This window comes from Acinonyx jubatus, chromosome D4, assembly GCF_027475565.1.
Source record: "Acinonyx jubatus isolate Ajub_Pintada_27869175 chromosome D4, VMU_Ajub_asm_v1.0, whole genome shotgun sequence".
Lineage (NCBI taxonomy): Eukaryota > Metazoa > Chordata > Mammalia > Carnivora > Felidae > Acinonyx > Acinonyx jubatus.
Genome location: NC_069391.1, coordinates 32,663,628 through 32,677,535, shown reverse-complemented (window position 1 = coordinate 32,677,535; position 13,908 = coordinate 32,663,628). Strand labels below are relative to the sequence as shown.

Genomic DNA, 13,908 nt, shown 5'->3' with positions numbered 1-13,908 from the left:
TATTTTCCCAAAATTAAGATGAACAGCTACTCTGAGACCTTTAGCCCATGAAGGAACAGGCGAAGAGTATCCTGCTTTCTCAGCTACTGAATGTTCCTGGAAAGGATGCTGAAGAACGTGCCGGAGACGCGTCTCTATGACATTCCTTTCTGCTTTTTGCATTGCACACTGTGACAGCCGGATCTGCAGCACACATGTAGCATTTACTATTGTCACTCTTTTCCTTCGTTCACACTCTGAATGATTCATTGTATTCTTCAGTGTCAAAAGGTGCTGGGACACCGAGGCAGAAAAGAGCTTGTGTTTTGACATTTTCTTCAGTGTCCAGAATTGCTGAGGGACGTGGAGTTCCCCGTAACGGGCTTTGAGTGATCTCACTGAGCCACCAAAATGTCAGTGTTGGGCCTTATAAAGCAGATTCTGTCTTCCCCATGGATGAGAAGAAATGCAAGTAATTCATCATCGCCTTCCCTTTCTCTACGTAACCCCAGTTTGGCTTTGAGCAATTGTCTAAATCTTACACACTAAAAACAGGGTGCCCCTTAAGAACCTAAGCGGTGGGTACATCATAATCGGGTGTCAGGATATTTTCCTGACTCCTTCTTTTGTGACTCCTCAGAGATTCTCCCATTGGAGGCCCCCAACCACAGTCCCCTGATGTAGGGCCATATCTCCTGTGGTTGACCACTCCTGGCCACCAGTTCCCTCTGGTCCTCCCCTCTGCTCAGAACTCACAGCTGGCTTCATTCTATGGTACCCACATGCGTTTAACAAGGATCCAGTAATGGGTTTGGAGCTCGTAACAGCTTATTTCAATTAAAAATTCCAATATTGGCCCGATTTCCTATTTCATATCTCTTTTAACCATCGGATGTGTTTGGTACAAAATCAGGATTATGGGCCTCCATAAAACCAAATAGACCAAGGTCAATTGTAATTGTAACTAATTGAAGTTATCGATGTAACAAACACCATGAGCAAAAGTGACAGACAGCCACAAGTCAGTAAGTTGTGCCATCTGAGATACCACAACAGAAAACGACAATGCATGTATTTATTAGGTTTTTTGATGTTCCTGTATGTTGAAGTCTAATAATGTCCTTGGCAAATCTGATAACTATAATGAGCAGAAATTTCTAATGCATTCTGAAGCATGATTTTGTAGCACTCCTGCACCTCATTCTTTTACAGTATTTCCCTTGTAGAACTGACCTCTCCACACTTCATCTCCACAACCAGACCTGCAGCTTGGCTGGCTGAAATTGTAAGACACACAAGCCTCACACTGAGGAATTGGATGTAGGTCTGCCATTATCATTTTGGGAGCAGAGAGTCTTTGCTGACTCTTGTAATTGGAGTTTCCCAGTTTTCACTCTATCTGTTCGTGTAAATTCCAGTTAAGACGAGCACTCCCATCCCCAAGCTGATCTGCTCAGATTCCAAAATGGTGGCCACCAAATCTGTGAGCCAATGGAATGGGTCTAAATACTACCTTTTTGCATGTACAAGCTGGATAAAATCATCTGCTTCTGAGACCGGTAACTCAAGGTCCAAAATATCTTCTAGACTTCCTCTGAAACTGCTACAAGACATACTCTTAATTTGAAGAGCTGGGAAGGCAATTTAAAACGGACAGTTTTTCACTTTCCGAACATAATTTTCTTTAACAGGCTCAGCTGGCAACACAACAATAAGGTTTTCAGAGAATAGAGTCCAGAAGTCAAGAGATGAAGCTAATTTAACTTCTCTCTCACAATTTCCCTGACTGTGATTTGACTTGTTACTGGAAAGGTGCATACGGTTGGCACTTCCTTCAAGGACAGATTGCGACAGGCAGCAGATGATGGCACGGCTGGTCACGCCCAAGAAATGCAGGCGCAGAAACCGCAGCCTCCAGATTAGGCAGCAAAACTGGAACCCGATTGTTTTTGTTTCTGCCCATGGTAAATGGTCACAGGTAGTTTCTCCTGGGTCAAGCGGGCAGGCAGAGAAGCCTCTGAGCCCAGCCACCACTGCTTCCTTTGCCGAAGCACCCCTTCCCCTCCCTGCACCTGCTAATGCCCTGGGCGACTGCAGCCTGATTGTGACAAGGCTCATCTCTTGTTATTCAGCCCTTACAGATGGCTTCCTTTCAACAGTTCATGTATTTTTATTTCTAAGGTCTCTAATTCATTCTTTCATATAAGCATTGTGCTTATTTCATAATAATTTGTCCATGTTTCATGGCTGCAATAGCCTCCCTTTTCTCCCTGAGAATATGTATTGTACGCTTAAAGTCCTAATAAGGTTGTGTTCTTCACGCACCTTCCTTGGGCATACATTCTATTGCCGGCACTGCTGCCTGTCTTTCTTAAATGTTTATTTTTATTTTATTTTATTTATTTTAGTTTTTATTTTTGTATGCCTCTCTTTGATAGTGTTGCTCTCCCTCTGATATGTGTTGTTTCTTGCTCGTGTGTTTGCTTTCAAAGTTGGAATCTCTCTTTGGTCTGTTTTCTGCCTCTGTTCATACAGATTGTTGGGGAGTTGGGCAGTGGCTACTTCTGAGGCTTGCAGGTTTCAGTGGGTTTCAGGATGGGGGCAGTGGGGTGTGCCATCAGTCAGGGCACCTCAGCAGCTGGTCTTAGGAGTTTGGGGTATCCCTGGATCTCCCAGGATACCCTAGCCACTCGGGGCTCTGCCCGATGCCCTGGCTCCAGTAAACAGCTCTTATTGTTCTAGGAGTGGGGGCTGGGAGGTGAGGGGGAATGGGCAGGGCTGGCTGGCTTTCCTGCTCCGGAATTTCGACCTATCTGCCCATCAGCACCACACCCTGCCCCTCGCTTCCACTGCCACTTCTGCAGGATACTTTTTCCCCTGTGCTTTCTCTCCACTACTGAAGTCTGTGGCTTCAGCTTTCTCTATTTTCCCTTTGGTATTCCTCACTATTTTCAGATTCAGTGTCATTCACCATCTTATTTTTGAGCATGTTATTTTGGAACTAGCCACTTTGTCCTTCCTATGGATTTGATATTGGAAGGGCAATCCAACCTAGAATAAGAGGGGACTGGGGAAGGGCACAGCCTTAGATGGTGGGTACATCATAATCGGGTATCAGGATGTTTTCCTGACTCCTTTTGTGAGTCCTCAGAGTTTCTCCCATTGGAGGCCCCCAACCACAGTCCCCTGATGTAGGGCCATATCTCCTGTGGTTGACCACTCCTGGCCACCGGTTACCGTTGGTTCTGCCCTCTGCTCAGAGCTCACAGCCGGCTCCATTCTGTGGGACCCACATGTTACCCCCCAGAAAACCTATTTTGTGGCCCCCATTAGGGGTATACATGTAACCTGCTTTAGAGAAACCCTCCCCAACCCCATTCTGGGGCCACTCCAGCCAGCCTTTTGTCTTTAGATATTTCTGGAAGAAAGCCAGTCACCAGTTCACAATTCTCCAAAAGTCTAGGGAGTACATATCAAGTTTTTGAAGTCCCTTTCTTGGCCTCAAGTAGCAGACCTATCTCTTTATTTCCAACATGGGAGGGGTGGGGTAAGGGACCCGCCAGTACACAAATAATTTTCCAAGGGGATTCTTCTTCTGCAGTCTCTCCCTGGTTAATCTCCAACTTCTCCTTTTTACTCTTAAGGTAGGTAATGAGCTAAGAGTTGAAAAATGGATTTTTCAAGTCAGCTCATCTAATAACCTGTTACTCGAGAGCCTCTAATTCTGCATTTTCTTTGGAATATACCTACTGAAATATATATTAATTGGGCCTTTTTCTTGCTTTTTTTTCCCCCCCTCAGGGAGCAAGAGGGCCTAATGGGTCAGCCGGTGAAAAGGTAAAAAAAAAAAAAAAAGAAAGAAAAAGAGAAAGCTTTCTTATTCTTCCCCTTTCTCTGGGTTTACTATAATTGGACTGCTGGGCTGGACTGCTGAGTATATAAGCATCGGGGAGAGAAACACATCTCTCAGATGTGTTCTCAGAGAGAAACACATCTCAGGAACTGTTCTGGGACCGCAGACCCACTAGAGAGGGAGGGGGAAACCACCTGCTCCTTTCCCACGCCCTCCCTCCGCACAAACACGTGCACAGGAGCGCATCTGCTTGTCTCCAAGTGTCAGCAAGACCGTGGTTTCTGTACCTGGAAGCAGTGCCCATCAGAAAATCCATCAACCTCATTTAGTTCAAAGAACGATTTCCCAACTCAGGCGTGTATGTTACTCCTTTTACCAGCGACCCCAGGGCTGCACAATCAGCCCGTCCTCTTCCTTACAGGGTGACCCTGGCAGCAGAGGCTTACCAGGACCTCCGGGGAAAAACGGACAAGTTGGCGCTCCTGGGGTCATGGGACCTCCAGGGCCTCCTGGACCCCCAGGGCCCCCAGGCCCTGGATGTGCAATGGGACTTGGATTTGAGGTACTCCCCCACCCTTTTTGTGGTTAAAGAACAATGGGCATTAGGGGCTGTTGGAAAAACCAGCTAAGAGAATGCGGGTCCGAGGGCAGAGGCTGTGTGTGACTCCCCACTGGGCCCAGCCAGCTCCAGGTCCCAGCTCCACATCTGGCACACGCATGTGCTCTGGAATTGGATGTGAAATTCTCATTCTTCCTCCTTCTCCAGGATACCGAAGGGTCTGGAAGCATCAGGCTGTTGCATGAACCCAGGATCTCTGGACCAGCGGTTTCAAGTGTAGGTTGAGTTTTGAAACGTTCGTTTTGAGGATTGTCATATTGTCCTGCTGGAGTGGGGAAGCTGTGGGGTGCCGCCGTGGCCCTGTTCCTTTTGGTAACTCACCCTCTCTGCACCTCCAGCTTCCAGCCATGCAGCGGGGAGATAGGGTGCTCTTTACAACCTGTTTCTTTAAGGAGCAACACAGGAGTTTTGCACAAAACATCATAGGGGAAAACTTGAAAGTCATCTTTATCTCTCTCTCTCTCTTTCTCTCTCTTTCCCTCTCTCTCTCTAGTCCCTTACCATCAAGCATGTCTGCTTCATTGCCTCCTACATGCTGCCTCATTTCAGAACCCTGTGCTCCCAACAAGTGCCCCTTCCCCCTGCGTCCAACCCTGGGGAGATGTTGTCCCTCTTCTGCAATGATTTACTGCTCTCAAGAGGACCAACCCCCAGATCTCATTATGTTTGTCAAATGGGACCCAGAGCTAAGCACGCCAGCCCAGCAGAAACAGAGCCTCGAAGGGACAAGCAGCATAGCCCTCTCTGCGGTTAAATTAGACCTTCCCTATCCTCCAGATGCAGAGGGCTCTGAGAGTCAGGGTTAAGAGGACACTCACCCCATGCTAGGAGAGAGCCTCCGTGGGTGTTCTTCCTTCTGATTCTGGAAGGGGGATTTGCCCCACATCTTTTGCTCCCCTTATCTGGGGCAAAATCCATGTGGGAGCTGAGGGAGAGATGGCAAGATGTAAGGATAGATGAGTAAACAAAGTGAAGAGAAGAAAACCAAAGAATGTGTTTGTTTGTTTGTTTGTTTGTTTGTTTGTTTTACCAGGGTCCCAAAGGAGAAAAAGGAGACCAGGGGCCCAAGGTGAGGTCACAGATCTGAGGCGGGGGTGGGAGAAATTTCCAGCCAGCTTCTAGGAGCATTATCCATGTACAATGAATTTTTTTCCACTATCACTGTTGTATCCAGGGTGACAGAGGGATGGATGGAGCCAGCATTGTGGGACCCCCTGGGCCCAGGGGGCCACCAGGGCGCATCGAGGTCTTGTCCAGTGTGAGTACCAGCCAGCTTGGAGCATGACTATGTATTTTCTGCCTTCGCTAAAGGGGAGAGAAAGTTGTCCACAACTTCAGGGATGGTGGTTACACAGAGGGCATGTAGCTGGCATCTGGCATTGGCATTTCCACCTACCAGCACACCCCTTGTGTCTGCTCCTGCCCCAGTACCACGGTTCTCTCACACAGCACTTCCAGAATACTCCTCTTATTGGCAGCATCTGCAGTCAAGAGAATGGCTGTGACAGAGAGGCAGAGGAACATAAGTGGGGGAAGAGTGAGGAAAGATGTTTTGGGGTATGTGAAATTAAGGAAGCCTTTCTGGAGAAGGTGTCTTTGAGCAGGGACTTAGGAGCTGAAAAGGATCTTACCAGGTAGGCACAAAGGACAGGACTTCCAAAATTCAGCTGGCAGGCACACTCTGAGCCACAGCACAGAATAGGAAAACGTGAGTGAATCCAAGGCACAGGAGGCTGATGGGTGTGGAGGGTGTAGAGAGTGGTGGAAAACTGTAGAGAAGGCTGGGGTGTGGGCAGGGAGCAGAGCAAGGTCCGCTTCATGTTAGAGCATCACACTGGTGAAAAACTGTGGCTCTTCTGAGACAAGTGATGCCATACTGGTAGATGACAGAGAGACAGAAAAATCCCAGATAACTGGGGAAAAAAGGATGCCTACAGTTAAAAAAAAAAAAAAAAGTGAGTACAAATATCCAGGGTGGGTAAGGGTGTGGTGAAATAGTGAGTCTCATATGCTTTGGTAGCAGTGTAAGTTACAAGGCCCCTTTAGACCACCCTTCAGCAATCCATTAAAACAAAAGTGTCCATACCCCCCAGTTCCATGTGGAAAGACATCCATGATCCATTGTTGGAAGAAGCAAGTTGAAGAATTCTGCGTTCAGCTTGATGCCGTTGACGTAAAATAGGCACACGGACACACACACTGTCAACGCTGCATGCTTCCTATGGAGATATATATGGAAATATATGCTTTAAAAATATGTGTGTGTGTGTTTAAAATTTTAAAAGAGAAGACATTCATAGATGGTGCAATTTTTTTATTTTTATTAAAAAAATTTTTTTAATGTTTATTTTTGAGAGAGAGAGAGACAGACAGAGACAGAGTGCAAGCAGGGGAGGGGCAGAGAGGGAGAGGGAGACACAGAATCCGAAGCAGGCTCCAGACTCTGAGCTGTCCGCACAGAGCCCAACGTGGGGCTCGACCTCACGAACCGTGAGATCATGACCCGAGCCAAAGTCAGACACTTGACCGACTGAGCCACCCAGACACCCCATGGATGGTGCAGTTTTAAGGTTAATTGAAAGAAGAAAGTCTACAGCAGCTCAGCGCTGTTTCATAAGGGGTGGGGAGGGGATGGATGTGCTGGCAGTGAGTTTAGGGTGTTGTGTTTGCCTCTGTTCTGCGGTGCTGGGGTGACTTCAGTTAAAGACTCCCTGCCAGGAACAAAGTGGAATGTGCTACCCTCTGTCTCATTGTCTGTTTTCTCTCTTTTCAGTCTTTGGTTAACATCACCCACGGGTTCCTGAATCTCTCGGATATCCCTGAGCTCATTGGGCCTCCGGTGTGTATCCACAGCTGCCCTAGAGTGAAGTTCTTCCCAGATACCCTGCTGAAACTAAGCTGGGTTGGTTTGGCATCTTTTTAGCTCCTGAAGCATGGAGCTAGAATATGTCAGAATAGAATGAAAAAAAGAACTTTGCATTTTCTGAGAAGTTGCTATCACATTAATTTGATCACTCGGGAAGTTTTGTGTCCAATGCAGTCGAAGCTTCCAGTCTCATGTATCGGAAGTATGTGTCATGGAGAGCAAAGAATCCTAAGTAACAAACCGATTGACGTCTGTGGGATGCCTTTGGCCTGCTTTTATTTGCATGATCTCATCTCCTACAACGGGAAGAGCCTAGGGAGACCTAGCCTTGTGCTAATGGGAAAACCAGCACACAAGGAGAGAACATGACCTGCTTTGGTCTTTCCAGCCCCCTGTTAGAGATCGGGACCACTTAGCAAAGCTGCAGTATCTCTGCAAGTCTGCAGAGTCGGCCTATGGCATAAGGAGACCTAAAAGGAAGGAAGCTCCTTCCTGCAGCCTGTGCCATAAATCCCCGTTGCACCTCCTAGCATCTGCTGGTGACAGCCGGAAAGAGAGGAAAGAGCTGTGGTCTTAGGAGCCCTGGGGTTCCAGCCCATGTCCACACACCACTCTGAGCCTCTGAGCCTGTCCTCTGACACTGCCTCAGCAGCCTTTAGGGCAGCTCGTAAGAGGTTGGTGGATGTGAATTTGCTTTGCAAATGGCAGCACTTAGTGCAAGCCCACATGCAGATTGAGGCTTATACTTCCACAGCTGGGCAGCCCACCCACCCCTGTGGTCCCTCATGAGGTTGGCCTCCACCCCCAGCATCCATGTCCTGGGGAGAACTTGGCGCTCCCCCCAAGGCTTCTGCAGATATCTGGGACGTTCTTCTAGAGCCAGCCTGTTATGCTGAGGGACCTCTGTTGGTGGGTACTTCTGCCGTCTCTTTACTACAGCGAATGGGGCTTCTTTTCCTTGGTTTCTGTAAAATCACTCAAAATACCCCAATAGTTAACCCCTAAAGCAAACCAGCTCTCAAGAAAAAGTCATCTCACAAAGGGTCTTGGTATTTCCCAAACAATTAGAGGTTTGGGGTTATTAGGCGGGTTATTACTAAAGGAAAATACCCTCTAAAATCAAAGATTCGGCATCTCTGTCCTAAGAGTCCCTGGGGCTTGTCTGCCCCATCCCTTCTCCCTCCCCGCACCCCTAGAATCTGCCTTCCCTGCCAATCCCCGTCCTTCCTTTAGCAAATCCAAGGATCCTTTTCGTTCCTAATGAAGGGCCAGAATTTTCCTACTCAGAGGCCCATCCCTCCCTGAGGGGACTCAAGTCCCAGCTGGCACCCTTCTGCTTCCCCACCCCACTGTATATACAGTGGGTTGAGAAACGTGTTGCTCTCCAGTTGTCTGTCTCTCTATGTATTCTGCCAAAGTCAGACATTTAATGAGCATGTGGGTACCTGGGCCGGCAGGAAGAAGAGTCCCGGCCAATGTGGAGTGAACCGCACACTGTCTGTTTGTTCTTCTCTGAGGGAGAAGCACTGAGTCTTCCACCCCCAAATACCTCGGCACACCCTTTGGGCCCACGCCTCAGAAATTAGGGGCTGCTTCTCCAAGAACGTGTATCAAGTGATTTCACAGAGGAGAAGGCAGACCCTTCAAATGCAGAGTCCTGCATGGGGGTGGGGTGGCAGTGGGGGCTCTGGGCTCCTGGGCACAGTTTCTGACTCTGTCACTAACCAGCCGCGTGACTCTGCACGGTCCCTTCCCCTCTTGGGCCTCAACATCCTTGTCTGCAACATGGATCGTGAGACACCCTCCACCGTGGGAACGTGCTTGGGTCTTTGGGAGCTGCTGGGAGGGGGTGGGCCCCTGAGGCACAGCATTCCTGCTGGCTCTGGAAATGCTGCTGCTAACCAGCCTATTTTATCTTTGGTATGTCACAGGGTCCAGAGGGCATACCTGGGCTGCCGGGATTTCCAGTAAGTACCACAGTAGCCATCTTCCCTCTGTGCCCTGGGGCTGTGTTCATTCTGTGCCTTCCACCTGGAATGCCATTCTCCTCCTTCTCTATGACACCATCTTGTTCATGTAACCTGCCCTGGTTGACCCTCACCTGGAGCGATCCTTTCCTCCTTTTTTTTTTATTTTTTAATTTTTTTTTTATTTTTTAAAGTTTATTTAAAAGAGACAGAGCGTGAGTGGGAAAGGGGCAGAGAGAAAGGGAGACAGAGAATCCCAAGCAGGCTCCGCACTGTCAGCGTGGAGCCCGATGCAGGGCTTGAACTCATGAAACCTTGAGATCAGAACCTGAGTCGAAACTAAGAGTCAGGACGCTTAACTGACTGAACCACCCAGGTGCCCCATCCTTTCCTCCTTTGAGTCCCATAGGCTTTATTTTCACCTCTGCTGTGATTCTTTTCTGCCCTTAATAAGTTATTCACACCCTTGTCTTTTTTTCTCGATTGTACTGTGAACAGCTTGTGGAGGTTGGGTCTTAATCTCTCTCCTGGTACCAGCAGAAACCAGAGCCAGTGGTTGGCTGCCTATGAATGTGAGGGGATGAGTCAAGTATACAGTCCCTGCAGATCAGTGTCCTAAAGAGAGAGGATGGGAGCAGTGGGGGATGAGGGGGAGCAATCACAGACTAGAAGCCCAACAATTAATAGTCTGTGTGCACACTATTGTGGCTTCCACCGTGGAAGGTGAATATGCATTTCTGTATAGAAAGTGATCAGTTTTGTCTAAAAGTGTGAGCTTGTGCTTACGCTCAAGGCTCCAGCATGAAATCTGCACAATTTCTCCAAGACACTCCAGATCTGAAATGTCCTAATGCCAACAGCGTATGCGTTGCCTCCAGGCAAATGAAGGAGATTTAACAAAACTGTGACAGAAATTTGTTCTTGATGATGGAATATAAGTGATTTCTCTTTCTGTTTCTTTCTGTTTTTCTGAGCTTTTTACATTTTGTTTTTTTTAATTTTTTTTAATGTTTATTTTTGAGAGAGAGAGAGAGAGCAAGCAGGGGAGGGGCAGAGAGAGAGGGAGACACAGAACCCAGGCTCCAGGCTCTGAGCTGTCAGCACGAGCCCGACTTGGGGCTCCAGCCCATGAACTGCGAGATCATGACCTGAGCTGAAGTCGAACACCTAATGGACTGAGCCACACAGGTGCCCCTGAACTTTCTACATTTTGCAAAAGGAGCATATCCTGTCATGACACTGGCAATATGTGTGAACTAGATCTCAGGAACAGGAGAGAGAGTGGCAGTCATGGAGAACACCTCTTTTGTTAAGAGGAGGAGAGGCCGACCTCTGAGCTCCGGCCCTGGCTTGGCTGCTCCGAACCAGGGGCATGTTCCAGAACACGTTTTCTTCTATATGAGTAGGGCTGTGTTCCCGCGGGAGCCCCCAGGGCCACTTTAGGGAGTAAAGAGGGGGCCACAAAGTGGGATTCCAGGCCACCAACCTGCAATAAAGAAGCTCCATCTGACATATATATTGAGCGTTCATTCAAGTCTTTACTTGAAAAAAAAAAAGGAATGAAAAGAGTTTCATTGCTAAAAAGTAACAATAACAAATATTTGAAAGCCACTGCTCTAGTGGGTAACTCCCCCTTTAACCCACAAGACTGCACAGGGACTTGTGAAAAGCTACATGGCAGTAAAGCGTGAAACACCTTTTTGGGGCAGACATCTGGCTGTGAGTCACTGTCACAGGTATATAGTGTTGGAGTTGAGAAGAGGTCACCTCTGGCCGGGTGTGCAGAACTTGGCTCCGCAGAGGGGTGGCTGGGCATTCCGCAGCGGGAAGGGCGTGGGCAGAAGCGCGGAGGCAGTGGGCAGGGCAGAGAGGATAAGGGGAAAGGCTCACCTGGGTGTGTGATGGGGAGCAGGGGATGAGGTGCTGAGGCTGGCCTGGATGGGTTTGAGTGTCAGGCTGGGACATTTGGATCCCATGCCATATGTGGTGGGGAGCCAGACGGGAAGCGGGAGTCCCAGGCGATGAACGGTGGGTGGAGGTAGGCCACGGGGTGGCCAGGAGGACCCATGGGGTGAGCAGAGGCAGCAGGACCAGGCTGTCTCAGTAGGGCCCCTCAGAGGAAGCCAAAGTTCAGAGGCAGGGGCCTCTAGGCCTCCTAGTGCTCAGTGCTGTCGTCTTTCCACCATACCACAATTCTTGCATCACTTAAAGTTAAGAAAACATCATGGCTAGTTGTGACTTCTTCCTAGCAGCAGAAGAAGCTCTTTTTTTTTTTTAAAGTTTATTAATTTATTTTGAGAAAGAGAGAGAGCTGGGGAGGGGCAGAGAGAGAGGGAGAGAGATAATCCAAAGCAGGCTCCATGCTGTCAGTGCAGAGCCTGATGCAAGGCTTGAACTCATGAACCGTGAGATGACCTGAGCCAAAACCAAGAGTCGGACACTTAACCAACTGAGCCACCCAGGCACCCCTAAAGCATTTTAATCTTAACAAACAACAAAATACCCTCCGATGATTCCTTTCAGGGCCCTCGTGGACCAAAAGGTGACACCGGTGTGCCTGGATTTCCAGGACTAAAAGGAGAACAGGTAAGAGGGACCCAGGTATTTAGTGGGATCATGCTCCAAAATTTGCTAAATATTTCAAATTGGCTGAAAGTAGCTTTTAACTTTAAAAAAGTTTTCTGAGATATAATTCACATGCTGCAAAATCCATTCCTTTAAATTGTAGAGTTCAGTGATTTTTAGTATATTCACAAGGTTGTACAGCCATCACCACTTCCCAATTCTTGCACATTTTCGTGCCAAAAAGAAACTCCATATTTAGTAGCAGCCACTCCACAGCTGTTAACTTTTATGATCTAAGTGGCCCTCCAAAGTGAAGGTGGGTCATGGTGGGGACATTGATTCTCATCATAGTCCCATGGGCCATGCTTTATCTAGCGACCTGTTGGGCACCCCCATTAGAGTGTGTGCTCCCTGAGGGCAGGGCCACATGCCAGTTTCTTCTCTATGGTCCCAGTACTTAGCATAGGATCCGGTGCACAAATGGCACCCAAGACATTTATTGGATAAAGGAACATAAAATTAATCAGTACAATAGATGCTAGTATTTAGAAATTATAAGTTGAGCATTCTGCATTTGGATGGCAGTCTTGGTCCAAAATCTTTGGAATAAGTATTTAGCATGCAAAGAATATCCTGGGAACTCCCAAGACACGGAACGGATCTTTCCATCCTTCCGTATTTGCCTCTTAGAATTAACTTCCTAGTTGGTTTTTATAGATAAGGGGGAGAGTAACATCCATACACAGATTGCAAAGACTCTGGATTGGGTCACGAATTCATCTATCCATTTGTGTACTCATCCATCTTATATCCATTCCTAAGGATGTGCCAGCCGGGTTCCTATAGGAGGCACTAGGGATATAGAAGTAAGACATGAGGAACAGACATGCAGTTAGCCAACAGAAAGCATGGCCGTTGCTGTAACGGTGGTCTATGCAAGGCCAATAGCAGAAACCCCTGATCCTTCCTTGAGAGGCACAGAGGGTGGGTATGTCTCCAAAAGGAGGGCGCATTAAGCTTCTGTCTTTTTGTTCTCCCCCCACCATTCCACACTGGCCCCCCAGCAGAGGCTCCAGTGTCTGTTGGACCATAATTTTAGGGCGTAGGGAGTTCAAAGGCTGGGCAAAGGGGTCTGCATTTGGCACCATGTGGGGTGATGTCTTGGGATGCTTCTTGCTGCCTTGGGCCTTTGACAAGCCGCCGCTGTGGCTTGGGAGGAGGCCTGGTCGAACCAGAGTGGCTCTTGCTTTAAACACTATTTTTAGAGGGACCTACGTGCCGTCGCCACCGCTAATTTCCTACCACCTTGAAAACTGGGATGGGTGCCCAGCCAGCTCTGCTCCAGCCCTCGCAGCAAACGCACTTTCTCTCGCTCTGCCTCTAATGCTTCTGTGCTTGTCCTTCTTACTGCTGCCGTGCTCAGGACTGCCTTTCCTCGCCAGTGCAGTGGTAAGATCCAAATATGAGGTGTGGGCTCAGGGGGACGGAGGGAAGAGGCCGCTCTGCTTGCTTTGGCACCGCTGTCCCGGCTGCTTCTGGCCCCGTTGAAGGGGGACTTTAGTGTGGTCCAGCCTAGCACCTCAGGGGCCAGCGCTGAAGTTTGGAGCCAGAGTGTTAGAGTGATATGGAAGGTCCCTCCACCTGGCCTTCTCTGTGCACACATATCTTCTAGGAAGCCTCCTGGGATAAGTAGATGGCTCTGCTGAGGACGGGATCTAGGGCAAGATTGGCCACCTGGCTACCCATCTCCCCAGTTCCCCAGCATCTGAGATAGCTTTGTCTGCTCAGGTTTGCACAGGATCCCGGAGTCTGGGGACAGAGTTCCACATGGAGACACGAGGCCTCTGTGTTGAGAGAGGCCTCTAGTGTTCATACTTTTGTCTCTTTCCCAATTGCAGGCGTTTTAACGAGAATAAGGATTGTTAGGGAGGCAAGCCACCAAGTAAATTAGGAGCCAGAGGTTCTCAGAGGGGTGCTGTGTAGTAAGAGATGGGGAGGACCTTGTCAGGCTGGTTCCTGGAGGGTCGGGGGGTGAGGATGTAGATCCATCGGCGTGGGA

The 13,908-nt window shown here is 48.5% G+C and overlaps 1 protein-coding gene across 5 annotated transcripts in view; it reads left to right on the top strand.

Moving 5' to 3' along the window:
* Nucleotides 1-13,908, top strand: part of COL15A1 (collagen type XV alpha 1 chain) — a 107,737-nt gene that overhangs the window by 69,326 nt on the left and 24,503 nt on the right. For 3 of the 5 annotated variants that reach the window (XM_053204889.1, XM_053204890.1, XM_053204887.1), the window contains 8 exons: nt 3,781-3,816; nt 4,254-4,394; nt 4,599-4,667; nt 5,485-5,520; nt 5,626-5,724; nt 7,225-7,290; nt 9,249-9,284; nt 11,808-11,870. In XM_053204889.1, coding sequence (XP_053060864.1) covers nt 3,781-3,816; nt 4,254-4,394; nt 4,599-4,667; nt 5,485-5,520; nt 5,626-5,724; nt 7,225-7,290; nt 9,249-9,284; nt 11,808-11,870 — 546 coding nt within the window. The remainder of the gene's footprint in view (nt 1-3,780; nt 3,817-4,253; nt 4,395-4,598; nt 4,668-5,484; nt 5,521-5,625; nt 5,725-7,224; nt 7,291-9,248; nt 9,285-11,807; nt 11,871-13,908) is intronic. The other 2 variants (XM_027039532.2, XM_053204888.1) reach the window with 1 other exon arrangement.